Raw genomic sequence first — 22,833 nt, 5'->3', positions numbered from 1 at the left:
CTCACCAACTCCTCCCTCTTTTCCTCACTTTATCTCTCTTTCCTACCCTTGTCCGAACTCTTAATCCAATGAGATTGTATTCTCCAACTCTCAAACCCCACCTTGATTCTTCCTTCTAAATTTCCTTCTCTCCCACTCCCCCCTCCTTTCCTAGGCGTAGGTAATAAAACAAAAGTGACTAAACTGGCTGAGATCCTGCAGATCTGTTTTTTTACTTCAGGCCATGCAGCTGCCTTTGTCCTCTCAGAGTGATGTCATATGACAAGCAGCCACAGGGTCATGCAGTCTGTAAAAAAAAAACTTTCAAGCACAAGTGCCATTAATACAGTGCAATAATATAAAGAACAATAACACATAAATACTTTGGAGACCGAGCTTGTAAGGTCAAACTGAATGTTATTGTGGGTGACCGTCATAAAGATGCTACATGTACACTGGTAACAGGCTTTTATTGAAAGTGTTTTGCAGTGCACAAACTAGCTCCTTATTTAATAGAACCAGACCATGCGTTTCCTGTCTAATGCCACAGACCACCTGAGTGCCACCTAATGCCACAGACCACCTGACCACTCAGGCCAAGTCTGAGGAGCATAAAAATACTAAACAGAAAAGTGAAAGAGAAAGAAAGTATGATCAACTATTTAAAAAATTAATAAAAATCCCTCCTGAGCACAATATAAAATTGGGAAGCATTGTTATTGAAGCAAAGACCTGAGAGTGGTTAATCAGATGTGATTTGTCTTTCTACTGAAAAATCCCCTGACGCACAGCGATAATCATGATGATGACGACGAAGAGTATAATCATGACAACAATCCTCTATAATGAGTCATAACTTTGACGCTAAAAGTAATGAGGATGGTTACAGATAGAGTCATGATAGTAATGCTGTCACCGCTGTTCCTATGATCATATGCATGCCCATTCACAGCATCATCTTGCCCTCATCCACAAAGGTGAGCACAGACGGATTAGCAGTGTCTGGACCGTCTGACCTGACAGATGACATTCTGTGGTCCCTGGCCTCTGCAGGGTCCTGGCACTTCTCCACGTACTTGTGCAGGATGCTGTAGTAGTGGTCTCTGGTGCTGAACCTGTAGAGGGACGAGATCTTCTCCCAGGCCTGGTTAGGTGGGGTCGTGACAGGCTCTGGAGGCATCTGCTGGAAGAAGCTCTTCAGGTTCCTCTCTGCAAGCTTTTCGGCGTGATCTGCCGTGTAGCTTTCCAGCAGGTCGCTCTCCCGCTGGACATAGACCCTCCAGAACTTCAGCTGCAGGTAGCTGACTGGGGAGTTACACCGGGCAACACAGGTCAGCAGGAGGTTGAAGACCATGATGGAGGCGATCAGTAGCCAACCCAGGACCTGAAATCAAAACCAAAACATTCCACACAATATTCAACTATTCTGCTTAACCCCTTACCTGGAATGCCTGAGTTAATGTCACAGTTATAATTGCCCACATACAGTATTCTGCTCAAACTCAAACCATATCTATAAATATAGCAGGAGAATGTATTTGGGAAGCATACTGGGGCAGCAGGGTAGCCTAGTGGTTAGAGCATTGGACTAGTAACCAGAAGGTTGCAAGTTCAAACCCCCAAGGTACAAATCTGTCATTCTGACCCTGAACAGGAAGTTAACCTGCTGTTCCTAGGCTGTCATTGAGAATAATAATTTGTTCTTAACTGACTTGCCTAGTAAAATTAAAAAATACTCTATAAGGAACAGTAGATTCATTTCAGAGGTGTGTGTTGGGGAGAGGGAGTGGTAGTGGGTGTGGCCAATGGTGAGATCTCCGACCATACATTTTAGAGGCCCTCCTCTTGGCCGCAGAGAAACAATTTTGCTGTTTTAAAGCTAATTTCGTGCAATTCTACACATTTTGTCATGGGGCCTGTGCCGTGTTCTTATGCTATCGGAATGACTCAAACATTCTATCGAAATCAATGGGGGCTCCATTATCTTTTCTACATACTTTATATCTCATTTACGCCTTTTAAATTTACACTGAAAACATTTTACCATGCCTGCCACTGCTAAATTAATATAGGGGAAAAACTGGGAAGTTTTGTACATTAAGGAGGACAAGTCATACAGAAACTGAGTCAGACTGAAGAAGAACTGCTATTTTATAACAATGGAAGTAGCCTATGCTTTGGGGAACTTTTGCTTTGGGGAATTTTAATGTTGGAATTTCCAAATTAAATGTGATGCAACAAATGCCTTCAAAGCAAAAATGTGTACTTCATAATGTCAGAGGCTCAGTTTAAAAATATACAACTCCCTTAGCTGGCAGAACACATCCAGGGGTGTCAATTACTGTTAGCAGAAACCTGATACCTGTCAGTCTAATCACCTACACTCCAACAGGCCATCAACAAAAACAAAGATAGCCCATTAAAACATATTGAAGTGTGTAAAGTGGGGCAAAGAAGATATGATAAAAAATGATAAATCAAACCATAACTTGGCTCTATTAGTGTGAATATTATCTCACCTGCGACTCAGCGTGGAGGGTTGCCAGCACATCATTGCTGTCAGATTGTGGCACGTGGGTGGCTCTCCCACAGGGGAATTTATAAAGTTCATCCTGGCACTGCGGACTCTTCCCATCGCAAAGGTGGTTGGTGAAAACAGTTACATTGATACCAGTCATGGCGCATTCAAAGTAATTGCCATTGAGCAAAGCGACTGCAATCCAACTCAAAGGTGCAACGACTGCTGTTGTGGTGATCTGAAAGAAGACCACCACACAGGCGCAAAAATATTTAAAACGACACAATTTGGATTTGCGTAAACACAAACCTGTAAACAATTTCCATGTTTTATTGCTCATGACGTAACCTAACACCAACAGCGCCAGAGCAGGCACTAAGAGAAACACCATGCCGTAGGAAAAGTTCCAGCCACTGCAAGGACATTTGAACACCACTGACGAGAATATCTGTTCCCCGCCTGCAGTTAACAACGCAACTAAACCAAACCCGAGACTAGTCTGCTGTTTCTGAACAATTTTAAGAACAGTTTTGAACATATCCATCTTTCCAGACTCACAGGCACTTCTGCTGATAGCAAGTCATGGGAACCATATAAATTGACGTGACAGCTATACTTTCAGTTCTCCTGTCCTCTCTGGCGCGCCTCCAACTCAGGGTGTGACTCGCTTCACTAGGCTACAGTTTATTGATGGACGATACTGTTGCATCCTAAGATGCTGGGTTCTTTTACTGAAGACTCCGAAGCGTACTTATAATAAACGGAAGAGATTTACTTAATATTCTCCTTAACACATTAGTCGACTACTCTCTACAGTGTCTTCAGCCCAACTCTCCAATACATCATTGAATTTTTACCGCCCTTTCATCTCCTAATCCAAACACTTCAATGCAAGACCAGAAACCCCATTATCATTTGTTCATTCAAATAACTCAACCCCTGCATACAAATCCCATTGACTATTTGCAACCATTTTTACATATAAACTCATTAAGCTATCAAAATAAAGAAATTCGCACACTCCACTGTGTCATCTCCCAGTAATGTAATGGATATTTACCAACGTTTCGGGCATCACTGTGACTTCCTCTAAACTCATTAACACATTTCTCAATACACCACACTTCTCCACAAATTCTCACTTCCTCTGAAAACATCCTTGATGAACATCATGGGTTTTCTAAAACAGTTTTTCACTTATCAACTAATATACAACCTGTTTACAGATCCAATTGGTCCGGAGGCCTTCTTACTCTTTTTGGCCTCTCGACGCTCTGGGCCCTCAGGCTCACGGCCTGGCACAATCAGTGTCTCTGTATGTGTGCCTGTCGTAATTCCCAAGTCCCAATCAGAAACGTTCCACTCTGACACATTCAGGTCTTCTCTTTCATTGTGTTGCATCATCATTTGACCCACATGCGTCTTACACAGTTTCCCCTCAGTCTGCACTAAGTAGGTTACAGGACCAAGTACCCTTTTCACAACCCCGGGTACCCATTTCTCTCTACTCCCAAGTAATCTCGGACAAGCACTGTTTGTCCCAACGACTGCATGTCAGCTGAAAAACTGTGTTTAACCAGTGATAACCTTGTTCTAACCTGTCGTTTTAGGAACAACTCGGCTGAAATTTTTCCATTTGTGGCATGTGGCGTATTCCTGTAGGTAAACAGAAAGTTGTCCACACTATGCTGTACAGACCGTCCTGATGACTTGTCCTTCTCTAGAGCCTGTTTTAGATTCTGTACAAGTCGCACTGGGCGCCATCTGAAGCTGCATGATACAGAGACTACTGGATGTGTTTCACCCCATTCAACTGGAAGAATGTCTCCATCTCTTTTGAATCCAACTGTGGCCCATTGTTTGAAACACACTCCTCAACTAACCCGTAGGCTGAGAACATTCCCCGGAGTGTATCTGCCTGTGGCTGAAGTACCGTAATTTCTGGACTATTAAGTGCAGCAGCAGGTGCCTACCGGTACATTGAAACAAATTAACTTTACACAGCCTTTAAACGAAACACGGCTTGTTACAAAAATTAATAGGCCTTTTAACGAAATGCCGCTTGTAACAAAAATAAATAGGCTTTAACAAAACACGGCTTGTAACAAAAATAAATAGGCTTTAACGAAACACGGCTTGTAACAAAAATTGAAAAAAATAGCAGTAAACAGTAGCCTACCAAGAAAGTCATTGGTCACTATCTTCCTCCTCCTGTGCACTGAAACCACTGAAGTCATCTCCTTCGGTGTCGGAGTTGAATAGCCTCAGAATTGAAAATCCACCTCTAAAATCCTCAAACTTCATTGCGGTGGCGATTGTTTTGGCTTTCAGTCGGATCTGCACAGTTGAAACACCTCGGCCGTCTGCTCTCTGTGTGTTGACCCAGTCTTCAAGCTCATTTTCTAGTTCGGGCCATCTGCTTTTCTTCCCTCTGAAAGCTTTTGTTGTCTTTTTGCACTAAGTCTGTTCCTCACGCTGCTGTTTCCAACGTCTTATCATCGACTCATTAAGGCCAAGCTCCCGTGCAGCAGCTCTATTTCCTTTTCCAACAGCCAGATCGATCTCCTTCAACTTGAAAGATGCATCATATGCATTTCTCAGTGTCTTTGCCATGATGAGGGTGACAAAATGACTACCGTAATCTGAATGATGGGAAATTTGAGCGCGCTCGATTTACGTCACATTATGTGACGGTGCTCAGTTTTTTGGCGGCATGATTCTTGTGAAAGCGGGAAAAATCCATAAATTAGCCGCGTCATTGTATAAACCGCGAGGTTCAAAGCGTGGGAAAAAAGTAGCGGCTTATAGTCCGGAAATTACGGTACTACTCATACACTTTACTTCTGGCCAGCATGAGCATGCATCCGTAACTACTAAGAACGGGGTGCTTTCCCTTTTGAGAAAATATATATGGATGCGCTGCCAGGGCCCCGCTCAGGCCACTTCCAAGGATGCACTGGGGCAAGGTTCTGCATATGTCTATTAGACTGACACACCTGGCATCCCCTTACCATGTCTTCTATGTCTGAGTCTAACCTGGGCCACCAAAAGTGGCTTCTTGCAAGAGCTTTCATTTTGACCATGCACCAGTGGTTTTCATGTAGCTCCTTCAGTAGCTCCTTCAGTAGCCAGCACCACCGCTCTCATACCCCATAACCCACAATCTCTTTCTACAGTGAGCTCATCCCTTCTCACCCAATAATGGTTAGGCCACTCTGTAAGTGCGAAGTGCTTCACTTTTGCCAAACCTTTGTCCTTGGTAGTTTCCCTGGCTATGTCCTTAGGTAAAATGGAAAGTACATCTAAAAATGACACTTGATAGTTTGGATTGGTTTTATGACCATATAGGTAGTCAGGGAACTTCATTACCCCAAATATGATCCCTAAGGCCTTCTTCACTATTTGGGCACACTTCAACTCTGTGTGTCGTGAACTTAGTGAGTGTCGTGAACATATGCAATAGGCCTCTCACTACCGTCAGGCATTGTGTGTGAGATGACAGCCCCCACCCCATATGGTGAGGCATCACAAGCCAATATTACTGGCATGTGTGGGTCGGAGTGCACTAACACTGGGGAGGAAGACAGCCGTTTCTTTGTTCTTTCAAATGCCTGCTGACATTGTTCTGATCACACCCAAGGTCTCTCTTTCTGTAAGAGCTCTGTCATAGGTTTGATGAGAGTAGAGAGATTCTCCATGAACTTTCCATAGTGGGTAAGTAAAGGCAGATATGCGCTGAGCTGTGTCACGTTAGTTGGCACTAGGGATGAAACAGTTACCGGTTTCTAGATAAACCACAGAAAAATTCCAGACGATTAGTATTACCGTTTCAAATTTTAATTATCATTAAAAGTCATGGTAAAAATACTGTCCATCAGCAACCAAAGTTAGCAACAGTCTGACGCAGGCGCAGCATGCTACGTGTGTTTTGTTTTGTGTGAAAACATGGCAAAAGGCAATGACAGCGCTCGGGAGATTTTTCAGCCTTCTGAGAGGATCAAATCTGAAATGTGGTCGTATTTTGGGTTTTACAAGAGTGCTGAGGGAAACTTAATCGAAGATGGTCACCCTGTCTGCAGAACATGCAAAAAAAAATAAAAAATAAAAAGTAAATAAAAAAATTTAAAAAATCGCTGTGAAAGGGGGCAACAATTCAAATCTCTTGAGTCATCTTCGTGACCACCACCCACTACTTTATAGCGAATGCAAGGTAAGTGGCATGATGTGGGAACTTCGGAATGGGGGAAAACGTCTTGGTTTGACTGTCTTACTTGCTAATAGCTTGTCAGTAATGGAAACTGAGGCTTTCAGTGTTACCTACTCTTGTAAAAACACCACACGTTGTTCTGATGCTGTACTGTATGTGTCGTGTGTCTGCAGACTCTATTCGCCCATTGCACACGTTATGTAGTTTAGTCACACTACCAACATATTTTGTGTGTGTGTGTGTGTGTGTGTGTGTGTGTGTGTGTGTGTGTGTGTGAGAAATAATAATAATTTAACATCACCAATAATAATAATAATAATAATAATAAATAATACATTTGCTATTCCTTTGTTTACAGAGTGGGCGTGCAGCAGGCAAACCCAGTGATGCTACTGGTCCCTCCTCATCTACAGTTGTGACCAGACACTCCAGCAAGCATTTAAAAAGGCAGGCTGCTTATGGACTTATCAACACAAGCTGATGTATGGGTGGACAACCCTACATCAGCTTCACTATCCATTTCCTCACCCCAAACTGGAATCAAACTGCTTGGAAACACAGTTCTTCACAGAAGATCAATCGGCTCACAACAGAGAGTTGTTTGAGAATATGCTGGAAGAGTGGGGGATCAACAAGAAAGACCTGGTCTGCATAACCACAGACAATGCAGCAAACATGATCAAGGCTTTTGAAGAGTTCCCAGATCTGTGGCTTAGCTGCTTTGGCCATAATTTGATGATCGTACGCTATCCATTTATGTTTTTTGTATGCTATTTTAATATATGAGAATTAACCAATGATACAGGCCACACCCGGCCATGATTACAGATACCTGTGTGTCTTTTGACACTATATAAATGAGTCATCCCGCAGTGTTTGTCATTATACCCTGATGAAGACAGCTTGTCTGTCGAAACGTTGGACATAAATATTTTTGCATCTGAGCTCCTAGAGTGTGCGGCTCTCCTTTATTTTTTAAGTTGGCCATAATTTGAACCTGACCATCTCAAAGGTTTTGAAAATTCAGAGAGTTGACATAGCTGTCAAGGTCTGCCGTCATCTGGTCCAAGGCATCTCACGGAGCTGGAAGAGAAGGAGAGAACTTGAGAGAAAAGCAAGCTGCCCTCAACATGCCACAGAAAGCTCTGATCCATGATGTGGTGACCCGATGGGGATCTACACACAAGATGCTTGAGCGTTTCCTCAGCCAACAGCAGCCAGTTTATGCGACACTTGGTGGAAAAATAGGAACTTGGCATCTGATGCCCAAGGACGCGGACATAAGTGTCATGGAGAAACTGTGCCAGCTCCTTGAACCTCTGAGCAAGTTTACAGATGCACTTGCCTCAGAGACATGAGTGACACTGTCAGCCATCAAGCCTGTCCTGGACCATATCACCCGTGATATTCTGGTGGAAAAGGATACAGAGCCATCCCTGACCAAGGAGATGAAAAGGGTAATGAGAGAAGACCTTAACAACAGATCCACAGAGAAGACAAAGAGAGTCATGCACTTGTTTCATTGACCCCCACTTCAAAAGGAGCTTTTTAGATGAGCCTGAGGCTGCAAAAATTCAAATAAAATCAAATGTATTTATATAGCCCTTCTTACATCAGCTGATATCTCAAAGTGCTGTACAGAAACCCAGCCTAAAACCCCCAACAGCAAGCAATGCAGGTGTAGAAGCACGGTGGCTAGGAAAAACTCCATAGAAAGGCCAAAGCCTAGGAAGAAACCTAGAGAGGAACCAGGCTATGAGGGGTGGCCAGTCCTCTTCTGGCTGTGCCGGGTGGAGATTATAACAGAACATGGCCAAGATGTTCAAATGTTCATAAATGACCAGCATGGTCAAATAATTATCACAGTAGTTGTCGAGGGTGCAGCAAGTCAGCACCTCAGGAGTAAATGTCAGTTGGCTTTTCATAGCTGATCATTAAGAGTATCTCTACCGCTCCTGCGGTCTCTAGAGAGTTGAAAACAACAGGTCTGGGACAGGTAGCACGTCCGGTGAACAGGTCAGGATTCCATAGCCGCAGGCAGAACAGTTGAAACTGGAGCAGCAGCACGGCCAGGTGCTCTGGGGACAGCAAGGAGTCATCATGCCAGGTAGTCCTGATACATGGTCCTAGGGCTCAGGTCCTCTGAGAGAGAGAAAGAAAGAAAGAGAGAAAGAGAGCATTAGAGAGAGCATACTTAAAATTCACACAGGACACCGGATAAGACAGGAGAAGTACTCCAGATATAACAAACTGACCCTAGCCGGCCGACACAAACTACTGCAGCATAAATACTGGAGGCTGAGACAGGAGGGGTCAGGAGACACTGTGGCCCCATCCGATGATAACCCCGAACAGGGCCAAACAGGAAGGATATAACCCCACCCACTTTGCCAAAGCACAGCCCCCACACCACTAGAGGGATATCTTCAACCACCAACTTACCATCCTGAGACAAGGCCGAGTATAGCCCACAAAGATCTCCGCCACGGCACAACCCAAGGGAGGGCGCCAACCCAGACAGGTCGATCGCGTCAGTGACTCAACCCACTCAAGTGATGCACCCCTCCCAGGGACGGCATGGAAGAGCACCAGTAAGACAGTGCCTCAGCCCCTGTAATAGGGTTAGAGGATAAAGGTTGAGACCGAGTCTGCGTCTCTCACATGGGTAGGCAGACTATTCCATAAAAATGTAGCTCTACAGGAGAAAGCCATGCCTCCAGCTGTTTGCTTAGAAATTCGAGGGACAATTAGGAGGCCTGCGTCTTGTGACCGTAGTGTACGCGTAGGTATGTACGGCAGGACCAAATCAGAAAGATAGGTAGGAGCAAGCCCATGTAATGCTTTGTAGGTTAGCAGTAAAACATTGAAATCAGCCCTTGCCTTAACAGGAAGCCAGTGTAGGGAGGCTTAGCACTGGAGTAATATGATCAAATCTTTTGGTTCTAGTCAGGATTCTAGCAGCCGTATTTAGCATTAACTGAAGTTTATTTAGTGTTTTATCTGGGTAGCTGGAAAGTAAAGCATTGCAGTAGTCTAACCTAGAAGTAACAAAAGCATGGATTAATTTTTCTGCATCATTTTTGGACAGAAAGTTTAATATTTTTGCAATGTTAAGTAGATGGAAAAAAGCTGTCATTGAAACAGTCTTGATATGTTCGTCAATAGAGAGATTAGGGTCCAGAGTAACGACGAGGTCCTTCACAGTTTTATTTGAGACGACTGTACAACCATCAAGATTAATTGTCAGATTCAACAGAAGATCTCTTTGTTTCTTGGGACCAAAAACAAGCATCTCTGTTTTGTCCGGTGTTTAAAAGTAGAAAGTTTGCAGCCATCCACTTCCTTATGTCTGAAACACAGGCTTCTAGCGAGGGCAATTTTGGGGCCTCACCATGTTTCATTGAAATGTACAGCTGTGTGTCATCCGCATAGCAGTGAAAGTTAATGTTATGTTTTCGAATGACATCCACAAGAGTTAAAATATATAGTGAAAATAATAGTGGTCCTAAAACAGAACCTTGAGGAACACCGACATTTACAGTTGATTTGTCAGAGGACAAACCATTCACAGAGACAAACTGATATCTTTCCGACAGATGAGATCTAAACCAGGCCAGAACTTGTCCGTGTAGACCAATTTGAGTTTCCAATCTCTCCAAAAGAATGTGGTGATTGATGGTATCAAAAGCAGCACTAAGTCTAGGAGCACGAGGACAGATGCAGAGCCTCTGTCTGACGCCATTAAAAAGGTCATTTACCACATTCACAAGTGCAGTCTCAGTGCTATGATGGGGTCTAAAACCAGACGGAAGCATTTCGTATACATTGTTTGTCTTCAGGAAGGCAGTGAGTTGCTGCGCAACAGCTTTTTCAAAAACATTTGAAAGGAATGGAAGATTCGACATAGGCCGATAGTTTTTTATATTTTCTAGGTCAAGGTTTGGCTTTTTCAAGAGAGGCTTTATTACTGCCACTTTTAGTGAGTTTGGTACACATCCGGTGGATAGAGAGACGCTTATTATGTTCAACATAGGAGGGCCAAGCACAGGGTATTGCGCAAGGTTAAATTGAGTTCCTCAGTTAGGTGGTTAACTGATTTTTGTCCTCTGACTTCCTTGGGTAGGCAGAGGGAGTCTGGAAGGGCATCAAGGAATCTTTGTGTTGCCTGAGAATTTATAGCACTTTTGATGCTCCTTGGTTGGGGTCTGAGCAGATTATTTGTTGCGATTGAAATCGTAATAAAATGGTGGTCCGATAGTCCAGGATTATGAGGAAAAACTTTAAGATCCATAACATTCATTCCATGGGACAAAACTAGGTCCAGAGTATGACTGTGACAGTGAGTAGGTCCAGAGACATGTTGGACAAAACCCACTGAGTCGATGATGGTTCCAAAAGCCTTTTGGAGTGGGTCTGTGGACTTTTCCATGTGAATATTAAAAATCACCAAAAATTAGAATATTATCTGCTATGACTACAAGGTCGGATAGGATTTCATGCAACTCAGTGAGGAATGCTGTATATGGACCAGGAGGACTGTAAACAGTAGCTATAAAAAGTGATTGAGTAGGCTGCATAGATTTCATGACTAGAAGCTCAAAAGACGAAAACGTTTTTTTTTTTTTTGTAAATTGAAATTTGCTATCGTAAATGTTAGCCACACCTCCGCCTTTGCGGGATGCACGGGGGATATGGTCACTAGTGTAACCAGGAGGTGAGGCCTCATTTAACACAGTAAATTCATCAGGCTTAAGCCATGTTTCAGTCAGGCCAATCACATCAAGATTATGATCAGTGATTAGTTCATTGACTATAACTGCCTTTGAAGTGAGGGATCTAACATTAAGTAGCCCTATTTTGAGGTGTGAGGTATCACGATCTCTTTCAATAATGGCAGGAATGGAGGAGGTCTTTATCCTAGTGAGATTGCTAAGGCGAACACCGCCATGTTTAGTTTTGCTCAACCTAGGTAAAAAAATATAATTAACTGACAGCTGTGTCCAGGAGGCCTTGAAGCTGGTAGCTGCACATGTCAGGGAAGAACCACAAAGCACCAGCAGCACCGCCACCACTAACACCCCCACAGCGGTATCGGAGGGGAAAGGCCTGGCTGGGTTGTTGAGAAAGATGACCACAACAAGGCAGCTGAGAGGTGAAGAGGGTCAGATTCCGACCTCCCCAGAAGACCGAGTGAAAGAAGAGATCAAGGTCTACCTGTCTCTGCCACCCATTCCAACAGAAGAGGATCCACTGGTGTGGTGGAGGGGCCATGCATCAGAGCTGCCTCACCTTGCCAGGGTTGCCAGGAGGCTTTTGTGCATCCCAGCGTGCCATCAGAGAGAGTGTTCAGTGCCAGCAGGCACATTGTCTTGCCTCACAGATCACTACTTAAACCGGACAAAGTAAACATGATGACATTTTTACATTTATATCTCAAGTGAACAAAGATGCATCCATACAGGATGTTAGGCCAGCAGCATCTTGTGTCTTTATAAAGGAGAGAACGGGCATACAATCAGTGCTGTTCATTTGATTTGTTTATATATTTAGTGTTGTTACTTTAATGTCAACACCTGCACTTTGGATTTGTTTACATATAGTTGGATTTTTTTTTTCCACCTTTATTTAACCAGGTAGACTGGTTGAGAACAAGTTCTCATTTGCAACTGCGACCTGGCCAAGATAAAGCAAACCATTTCACACACACAACAGAGTTACACATGGAATAAACAAACATACAATCAATAATACAGTAGAAAAAGTCGATATACATTATGTGCAAATGAGGTAGGATAAGGGAGGTAAGGCAATAAATAGGCCATGGTGGCAAAGTAATTACAATATATCAATTAAACACTGGAATGGTAGAATGTGCAGAAGATGAATGTGCAAGTAGATATACTGGGGTGCAAAGTATGGGGATGAGGTAGTTGGATGGGCTATTTATGGGATTGTTGTTACATGCACATTGCTTTACTTGTGTTGGTTTTATATGCACATTTGATGTGCTTACTTAAGGTTGTGTTCATTAAAACCTGCACTAGGGAAACTTTTACCTCTCACCTTCACCTTCTATAACGGTATTTTAATGTGATACGCCGCGTGTAATGTCCATTTGTACAGTTTACTCCGCTCCTTGAGTCGTCCTCTCTCTCGCTCGCTCTCGCTCTAGCTCTCTATCGCGCTCTCTCGCGCTCTCTCTCTCTCTACACACAGACCTAGTCCCACCTCCTGTCACTCAAGGAGCGCATTTGTTGTTGCTTGACCACGAGACACTTTTGTTCAGTCTGCATGGTCAATGTAGCACATGCAACAATGTTGATGACAACAATGTTGTTTCCACTTTGATCTTAATATAAATCCACAAGCGTTCTATAATTAACGTAAACTCACAAACTCGTACATCGTCTTGGTCCGTACAATTGCCCTTATTTTAGCGCCCCAAAAACGTAATACTTCCAGGTCAACTGTAATGTCAATACCATTGTAAAGCACCATTTCTCCCCCTTCCAACAAAATCAATTACATGACCTAAACGCTGCCCATTTCTGCAAATTCAAGCAGGCAATGAGCCCCGTCGGGTAATTTTAAAAATGGTGGATGGGGAAGCAAAACTAATGTGTGATTAGTGAGAAGGAGAGAGATGTCATGTGGGAAAATTGCTTTTTTTTCACTCGATCTGTCCAACGTATCACCTTATCGCCTCTAAAATGTAAATAAAACATAAACAGTTTATATAATGTGTGATTACATACCTATTTGAAGGTTTGTGTCGAATTTGAATCAGGTTTTTAGGGCGGTGCTAAAGTGATCTTAGAAGTAAACAGCGGCTTTGAGAATGATGATTGCATTCAATGATGACGAGAAAAATGATTAGGTATCCCCCCTTACCCCCGTCACTATCCATTTCTTGTTTTTAAACGATGAGAGAAGTGCTACACCTGGTGGAGAGAGATAGTAAGACAGAAATAGTTGCTTTATGCGTGCTGTACGTTACGACATGACACGTCAAGATGTAACGGAGGGTCAGTTTTTTCAACTTTTCTCCAATACTATAGAGCCATTACCATGTCAATCAACGCTTGAATAGAAACCTAGTTCACACCCCCGATTTTGACGTCTACACAGTCGCTACGATATCATTCGTTTTCTTTGTAGCCTCATTTGAATGTTGCGGTTGCGCACATTTGTACGGAATGGGGTGAGTTTACGTTACTATATTAGTTTGTGTTTTTTACATCTGCAAACTGCTAGTTTGTATTTTCTTAGCATGTTAAGCTAAATTGTGTTAGCCAATAATGCTAATCACTAGTTAGTAGTTTTATTAGCTAGTTAGCTATCCAGCTGAGTCAGAAAACTCAGTTAGCTAATACAGCCTGATACCAGTACTAAACCAAAGAGAAATAGGCGAAGCATGAATGTTGGCTATATGAATAGAAATTTAATTTAGCCAAAGATTATAGGTCCCTTAGGAAACACTGAACATCACTTTGGTTCCTACCCTGTCACAATAACTCATCCATGGCATTTTCATTCCTTGTCATGTCAAATAACACTATAAAAAGTGCGCACTATTATTTATATTCTAACTATATCATTATAATAAACATTCTATTTCCATGATTCCAAAGTCCACCCAAGTGTTTTGATCTAAATCGCAATTGCAAACATTTGGCTAATATTTTTGCACATATCACGGCAGTGTGGAAAAGATCTCAATTGAGTGCAGGAAGTGCAGAAATGGATGGAAATGCAGGAAATTATTTTAGGTTGAAGTTGAATTGAACAGTATAAAACAATCAGAATGGAGAAAGACCCATTGATTGAATTTAGAATCTATGTGTTGCCACCCTAGGGTCACGCACTACTCATGAAGCACATTTTGAACTTTTATTAATCAAAAACACAAAATACCATCAAAAATGTGAAAAATACCATATGATATATGGACAAAATATCTCCCAGCCCTACTTGTCCCTGTTTACTCTTAACCCACGATCTTGCAGCCTCTTTAACACTGCTTCTATGTTCAGTAAATGGTCCTCGGACGATTTCCCTGTGATATTGTCATCTAGAAAGCACACAACCCCAGGTAAACCCTGTAAGACCTGGTCCATAATACGTTGGAATATAGCTGGAGCACTTGATACTCCATAAGGCAGTCTATTCATCTGGTATAAACCCTCAAACGTGTTTATATTCAGAAAATGCTTGGACTCCGGCTTGAGTAGCAAACAAGTCCTGAGTGTTTGGTAAGGGGTACTGGTCCTCATTCTTTTTTTAAAATTTAAAATATTTCACCTTTATTTAACCAGGTAGGCCAGTTAAGAATAAGTTCTCATTTACAACTGCGACCTGGCCAAGATAAAGCAAAGCAGTGCGACAAAAACAACACAGAGTTACACATGAACAAACGTACAGTCAATAACACAAAAGAAAAGAAAAATAGAAAAATAGATCTTCAGTGTGTGCAAGAGCAGGGAGGTAGGCCCTAGAGGCGAAAATAATTACAATTTAGCATTAATACGGGAGTGATATATGTGCAGATGATGTGCAAGTAGAGATACTGAGGTGCAAGAGGGTAAGTAATAATATTGGGGTGAGGTAGTCGGTTGTGCTATTTACAGATAAGCTGTGTACAGGTAAAGTGATCGGTAAGCTGCTCAGACAGCTGATGCTTAAAATTAGAGGGGGAGATATAAGACTCCAGCTTCAGAGATTTTTGCAATTCGTTCCAGTCATTGGCAGCAGAGAACTGGAAGGAAAGGAGGCCAAAGGAAGTGTTGGCTTTGGGGATGACCAGTGCAATATACCTTCTGGAGTGAGTGCTACGGGTGGGTGTTGCTATGGTGACCAGTGAGCTGAGATAAGGCGGGGCTTTACCTAGCAAAGACAGATGACCTGGAGCCAGTGGATTTGGTGACGGACATGTAGTGAGGGTCAGCCAACGAGAGCATACAGGTCGCAGTGGTGGGTAATATATGGGGCTTTGATGATACTGGCACTGTAATAGACTACTTCCAGTTTGCTGAGTAGAGTGTTGTGGGCTATTTTGTAAATGACATTGCCGAAGACAAGGATCGGTAGGATAGTCAGTTTTACGAGGGTATGTTTGGCAGCATGAGTGAAGGAGGCTTTGTTGCAAAATAGGAAACCGATTCTAGATTTAACTTTGGATTGGAGATGCTTAATGTGAGTCTGGAAGGAGAGTTAACAGTCTAACCAGACACCTAGGTATTTGTAGTTGTCCACATATTCTAGGTCAGAACAGTCCAGAGTAGTGATGCTAGTCGGGCGGGAGGGTGTGGGCAGCAATCGGTTGAAGAGCATGCACTTAGTTTTAGCATTTAAAAGCAGTTGGAGGCCACGGAAGGAGTGTTGTATGGTGTTGAAGCTCATTTGTAGGTTTGTTAACACAGTGTCCAAAGAAGTGCCAGATGTATACAGAATGGTGTCGTCTGCGTGGTTAGCAGACGACATCAAATGGTTAGCAGATGTTATTGTGAGTGGAGTGAAATGCTTATGCTTCAGTGCAGCAGTATCTAACAGGTAAGATCCTTATTATTCTCTGTTTGGTTAGATCAGGGTGTGACTCGGGTGGGAAAGTCTATGTGTTCTATTTCTTTGTTTTTGGCCGAGTATGGTTCCCAATCAGAGGCAGCTGTCTATTGTTGTCTCTGATTGGGAATCATATATAAGTTGTCATTTTCCTTTTGGGTTTTGTGGGATCTTGTTTTCTGTTTAGTGTTTTTCACCTGACAGAACTGTGCTCTTTCATTTTCACTTTTGTTATTTTGTTTGAGCGTTTTTGAATATTAAAATCACTAACACTTTCCACGCTGCGTCTTGGTATACTCATTCCACCACCAACGAGAGCCGTTACAGAAGATCCCACCAAAAATGGACCAAGCAGCGTGGCCAGGAGGAGTGGACATGGGAAGAAATCCTGGATGGAGAAGGACCCTGGGCGCGGGCCGGGGAGAATCGCCGTTCAAGGAAGCAGATGGAGGCAGCGAGAGAGGAATGGCGACGATACGAGCAATTAAGTCATCGATGGAAGCCCGAGAGGCAGCTCCAAAAATACTGTTTTGGGGGGGCACACGGGGAGATTGGCGGAGTCAGGGTTTAGACCTGAGCCAACTCCCCGTGCTTACCGTGGGGAGCGTGTGACCGGTCAGGCACCGTGTTATGCGGTGATGCGCACTGTGTCTCCAGTGCGCATTCACAGCCCGGTGCGCTCTGTGCCAGCTCCCCGCAGTTGCCGTGCTAGAGTGGGCATTCAGCCAGGACGGATTGTGCAGGCTCAGGGCTCCTGGTCTCCGGTGTGTCGCTTCAGTCCAGGATATCCTGCACCAGCTCTACGCACGGTATCCCCAGTTCGCCAGCACAACCCAGTGCGGCCTGTGCCAGCTCCCCGCACTTGCCGTGCTACAGGGGGTATTCAGCCAGGACGCGTTGTGCCAGCTCTACGCTCCAGACCTCCAGTGCGCCTCCACAGCCCAGTATATCCTGCGCCAACTCTACGCACTATGCCTCCAGTGCGCCTTCATAGCCCAGTGCGTCCTGTGCCAGCTCTCCACACTCACCGAGCTAAAGTGGATATCCAGCCAGGATGCTTTGTGGCAGCTCCACGTACCAGGCTTCCACTACGTCTTCTCAGTCCGGTGAGACCTGTTCCGGCTCCACGTACGAAGCCTCCAGTGATGATCCATGGCACGAAGCCTCCAGTGACGATCCATGGCACAAAGCCTCCAGTGATGAGCCATGGCACAAAGCCTCCAGTGATGAGCCATGGCACAAAGCCTCCAGTGATGAGCCATGGCACAAAGCCTCCAGTGATGAGCCATGGCACAAAGCCTCCAGTGATGAGCCATGGCACAAAGCCTCCAGTGATGAGCCATGGCACAAAGCCTCCAGTGATGAGCCATGGCACAAAGCCTCCAGTGATGAGCCATGGCACAAAGCCTACAGTGATGAGCCATGGATAGAAGCCGCCAGCAACGGTCCCCAGTCCGGAGCCCGCAGCGACGGTCCCCAGTCCGGAGCCCCCGGCGACGGTCCCCAGTCCGGAGCCCCCGGCTACGGTCCCCAGTCCGGAGCCCTCGGTGACGATCTACAGTCCGGAGGTCCCGGCGATGATCCCTGCACCAGAGGTGTCACCGAAGTGGGGGAGCCTCAAGCAGAACGGGGTCTGCGTCCCGCACCGGAGCCCCCACCAGAGCCCCCACCGAGAGTAGATGCCCACCCGGACCCTCCCATACAGGTTCAGGTTTGTGGCCGGAGGGGGGTACTGTCACGCCCTGACATTAGAGATCCAACGAGAGCCGTTACACTAACAATTCCACAACAAAACCTAATACACACAATCTAGGGAATGGGATGAGAATATATATTCTATAAAATATATGGATGCGCAGTGATAGAGCGGCTAAGATGTAATAGATAGTGAAGGATACAGTATATGCATATGAGATGAGTAAATGTTCTTTAAAGTAGCATTATTAAAATGACTAGTGGTTCATTTATTAAAATGGCCAATGATCTTGTCATGTCTGGACTATCATTAAATGTGAAGACTGTATATTATCAAATCAATAATCGATGTGTATTTTAATTATGCCATTAAACTATACATGTAACTTTTATTAACTAGGAAGTCGGGGCACCACGGAAAATTTGTTTAGTGCCAATTTCCCAAAATATAACTCTTCAGATGTTCTTATCTTATCAAAACAGTTGCTTATTAATGAATTGTATTACCTCAGTGTCATTACTGAACGGATATCTGCCTTGGATATCTGCACGAACTGTAGCATAGAATCATAAAAACAAATTGGCCTCATTTATTTTCTAACTAACTTAATCAATCACGGAATTACTTAAAACGTACACACAATTAGTTCATACATGGGTTACTTAACATGACGCAAAGAAAAAGTCCCGTAGCGGACAAAACTGATATGACGGCTTGGTAGACAAAGGAAAGGGGGTGTGGACCACTCAAGAGTGGGAAACTCATAGCCGATACAGTTGAAGTCGGAAGTTTACATACAGTTAGATTGTAGTCATTAAAACTCGTTTTTCAACCACTCCACAAATTTCTTGTTAACAAACTAGTTGTTTTGGCAGGTCGGTTAGGACGTATACTTTGTGCATGACACAAGTAATCTTTTGAACAATTGTTTACAGACAGATTATTTCACTTACAATTCACTGTATCACAATTCCAGTGGGTCAGAAGTTTACATACACTAAGTTGATTGTACCTTTAAACATCTTGGAAAATTCCAGAAAATTATGTCATGGCTTTATAAGCTTCCGATAGGCTAATTGACATCATTTGAGTCAATTGGAGGTGTACCTGTGGATGTATTTCAAGGTCTACCTTCAAACGCAGTGCCTCTTTGCTTGACATCATGGGAAAATCAAAAGAAATCAGCCAAGACCTCAGAATTTTTTTTTTTTGTAGACCTCCACAAGTCTGGTTCATCCTTGGGAGCAATTTCCAAATGCCTGAAGGTACCACGTTCATCTCTAAAAACAATAGTACGCAAGTATAAACACCATGGGACGATGCAGCCGTCATAACGCTTAGGAAGGATATGCGTTCTGTCTCCTAGAGATGAACGTACTTTGGTGCGAAAAGTGCAAATCAATCCCAGAACAGCAAAGGACCTTGTGAAGATGCTGGAGGAAACACCTGACAGCTGGGAAATGTACACATTAAGAGATATAGTTGTGTGTTTCCTGTCCTTCATGAGATCACCAAATGAAACACACTCGACATGACTGTCCCTTAAGCATCCACGGACCGTTCCCACATTCTCAAAAATAGAAATGTTTAATTCTCCCATTTTTGGGGATTAGGAGACTCTCTCCCTCAACGAGACCCGTATTCATCTGCGCAATACACGTGGCACGAAAGCCAAAACACCGGTACTCACACAACCAACGGGCATTGGAACAATAATCGACAATCCAATGGTGAAACAAAGGGCATTTATACAAATACATTCAGTGGGAATGGGGACCAGGTGTGCGTAATGACACAGTTCCAGAGGGATCCTTGATAGACATTTCTAAGTGACCCTAAACTTTTGAATGTTAGTGTATGTAAAGATGTGTAGTAAGTAAGGCTAGTATTACTAAAGCATCATTTTAGGTGAACAAAAAAAACTCCATACCAGCAGTGGCCAACCTTGCTCTACTGATGCCTGATCTACTGGGTGAGCAATCAATCAGTCAAATTTATTTATAAAGCCCTTTTATTTTAAATTTTTTAAATTTAACATTTAATTAACTAGGCAAGTCAGTTAAGAACAAATTCTTGTTCACATCAGTAGATGTCACAACATGCTATACAGAATCCCAGCCTAAAACCCAAACAGCAAGCAATGCAAATGTAGAAACATGGTAGCTAGGAAAAACTCCCTAGAAAGACAGGAACCTAGGAAGAAGCCTAGAGAGGAACCAGGCTCTGAGGGGTGGCCAGTCCTCTTCTGGCTGTGCCGGGTAGAGATTAAAAGAGTACATAGCCATTAATTCCAGATTATTCTTCAATATGTTCAGAAGGTTAATAGATGACGAGCAGGGTCAATTAATAATCACAGTAGTTGTAGAGGATGCAACAGGTCAGTACCTCAGTTGGCTTTTCATAGCCGAGCATTAAAGATGGTCGAGACAGCAGGTACGGTAGAGAGAGAGAGAGAGAGAGAGAGCGAGTCGAAAACAGTAGGTCAGGGACAAGGTAGCACGTCCGGAGAACAGGTCAGGGTTCCATAGCCGCAGGCAGACAATTGTTACTGGAGCAGCAGCACAAACGGGTGGACTGGGGACAGCCAGGAGTCATCAGGCCAGGTATTCATGAGGCTTGGTCCTAGGGCTCAGGACCTCCGGGAGTGGAGGGAGAGAGGGAGAGAGAGAATTCAAGGGAGCATACTTAAATTTACATAGGACACCAGATAAAACAGGAGAATTACACCAGATATAACAGACTGACTCTAGCACCCCGGCACATAAACTATTGCAGCATAGATACTGGTGGCTGAGACGGTGGGAGGGGGACACTGTGGCGCTATCCAACGATAACCCCGGAAAGGGCCAACCAGACATGATATAACCCCACCCACTTTGCCGAAGCACAGCCCCCATACCACTAGAGTGATATCAACAGACCACCAATTTACTACCTGAGACGAGGCTGAGAATAGCCCACGAAGATCTCATCCACCGCATGAGCCCAATGGGTCGCAATACCAGACAGGAAGATCACATCAGTGACTCAACCCACTGAAGTGACGCACCCCTCCTAGGGACGGCATGGAAGAGCACTATAGCAAGCCAGTTACTATGCCCGGGAATAGGGTCAGAGGCAGAGAATCCCAGTGGAGAGAGGGTGCCAGCCAGCCAGAGACAGCAAGGATGGTTTGTCACTCCAGTGCCTTGCCTTTCACCTTCGCACCCTAACAGGACAACGAGTCTCTCACATTGATAGGCAGACCATTCCATAAAAATGTAGCTCTATAGGAGAAAGCTCTGCCTCCAACTGTTTGCTTAGAAATTCTAGGGACAATAAGGAGCAGACTTATGTTCCACCCCAGCAATAGCACACTTGATTATAAAACTCATTAGGTTTGATGAATTGAATCAGGTGTGTTATTGCTGGTCTAAAACAGAACCCTGCACACCCAGCAGATCTCAAGCAGGGTTGGCCTGCTACAACTGTAATAGGTTTATACATTGTGTGATGTTTAACTGTATTTTTGTATACAACATGTGTTAACATGAAAGACTCAATCATGGACCCTCTTACTGACAGTTGTGTCTGCTTCGCGTGATATATTGTTGTCTCTACCTTCTTGCCCTTGGTGCCGTTGTCTGTGCTCAATAATGTTTGCACCATGTTTTGTGCTGCTACCATGTTGCAAAAGTATCTATATCCACAGTAAAATGAGTCCTATATCGACATAACCTGAAAGGCTGCTCAGCAAGGAAGAAGCCACTGCTCCAAAACCACCATAAAAAAGCCAGACTACGGTTTGCAACTGCACATGGGGACAAAGATCGTACTTTTTTGAGAAAAAAAGTCAGTAAAACAATTCCACACCAGATGAAGAATAAGGTGTTAATGTTCAGGAACTAGCTAGCTAAATTATTCGAAAGACTAACTTACATTGGCTGGGGTCTGTCCATAGGGAGTTCATATTTAATGACAAAGCAAAAACAGTTTTTTAGACATTTTTGCAAATGTATTAAAATAAAAAAAACTGATATCAGTTTACTTTGTTGAAGCACCTTTGGCAGGGATTACAGCCTTGAGTCTTCTTCGGTATGACTCTTCAAGCTTGGCACACCTGTATTTGGGGAGATTCTCCCAGTCTTCTCTGCAGATCCTCTCAAGCTCTGTCAGGTTTAATGGGGAGCGTCGCTGCACAGCTATTTTCAGGTCTCTCCAGAGATGTCCAATCGGGTTCAAGTCCAGGCTCTGGCTGGGCCACTCAAGGACATTCAGAGACTTGTCCCAAAGCCAAAGCCAATCCTGCATTGTCTTAGCCTGGTTTCCAGTCTGTTTCTGCCCTCTTGCCAACTCTTTATGGAATGTTTAGCTTCACAATGACAACAGAGTAGGCTAGAGGACCACAATGGAAACAACTCGACTAACCTGTTCCCCGCACATTGACTCGGTACCTGTACCCCCTGTACATAGCCTCCTTACTGTTATGTCATTTTCTTATTTTTTAAAAACTTTTGTTTATTTAGTAAATATTTTCTTAACTCTATTTCTTGAACTGCATTGTTGGTTAAGGGCTTGTAATGGGCATTCCACGGTAAGGTCTACTACACCTGTTGTATTCGGCACATTTGACAAATACAATTTGATTTGAAGTATTTACTTTTTTGTGTGTATATATATCACCACTGTGGGTATATGTAAATGCCTGTTTTAACATTTTCATTTATTTTAAATGGTAAAATCAAATAAAAAAATCGATTCAAATCGAGAGCACAAACTGGGACCATTTCTCGATTGGGCCCATAGTCTATCACTAGCCTATAAAATATAACGGCTAAGCCCCATAACCTACTAGACGTACTCATACAGCAATTCCACCACTTGATGGCGCTGTAT

The 22,833-nt window shown here is 43.6% G+C and overlaps 1 protein-coding gene across 1 annotated transcript; it reads right to left on the bottom strand.

Moving 5' to 3' along the window:
• Positions 1-430: 430 nt before the first annotated feature.
• Positions 431-4,618, bottom strand: LOC112233957 (calcium homeostasis modulator protein 6). The gene is made up of 2 exons (XM_024401901.2): positions 2,499-4,618; positions 431-1,363 (listed from the first exon to the last, which is right to left on the bottom strand). The coding sequence occupies exons 1-2, from the start codon at positions 3,039-3,041 to the stop codon at positions 926-928; spliced, it is 981 nt and encodes a 326-aa protein (XP_024257669.1). The 5' UTR covers positions 3,042-4,618; the 3' UTR covers positions 431-925.
• Between the last annotated feature and the right edge of the window lie 18,215 nt (positions 4,619-22,833).

This window comes from Oncorhynchus tshawytscha, linkage group LG03, assembly GCF_018296145.1.
Source record: "Oncorhynchus tshawytscha isolate Ot180627B linkage group LG03, Otsh_v2.0, whole genome shotgun sequence".
In the NCBI taxonomy this organism is placed as follows: domain Eukaryota; kingdom Metazoa; phylum Chordata; class Actinopteri; order Salmoniformes; family Salmonidae; genus Oncorhynchus; species Oncorhynchus tshawytscha.
This window is presented reverse-complemented; position numbering and strand designations above follow the sequence as displayed.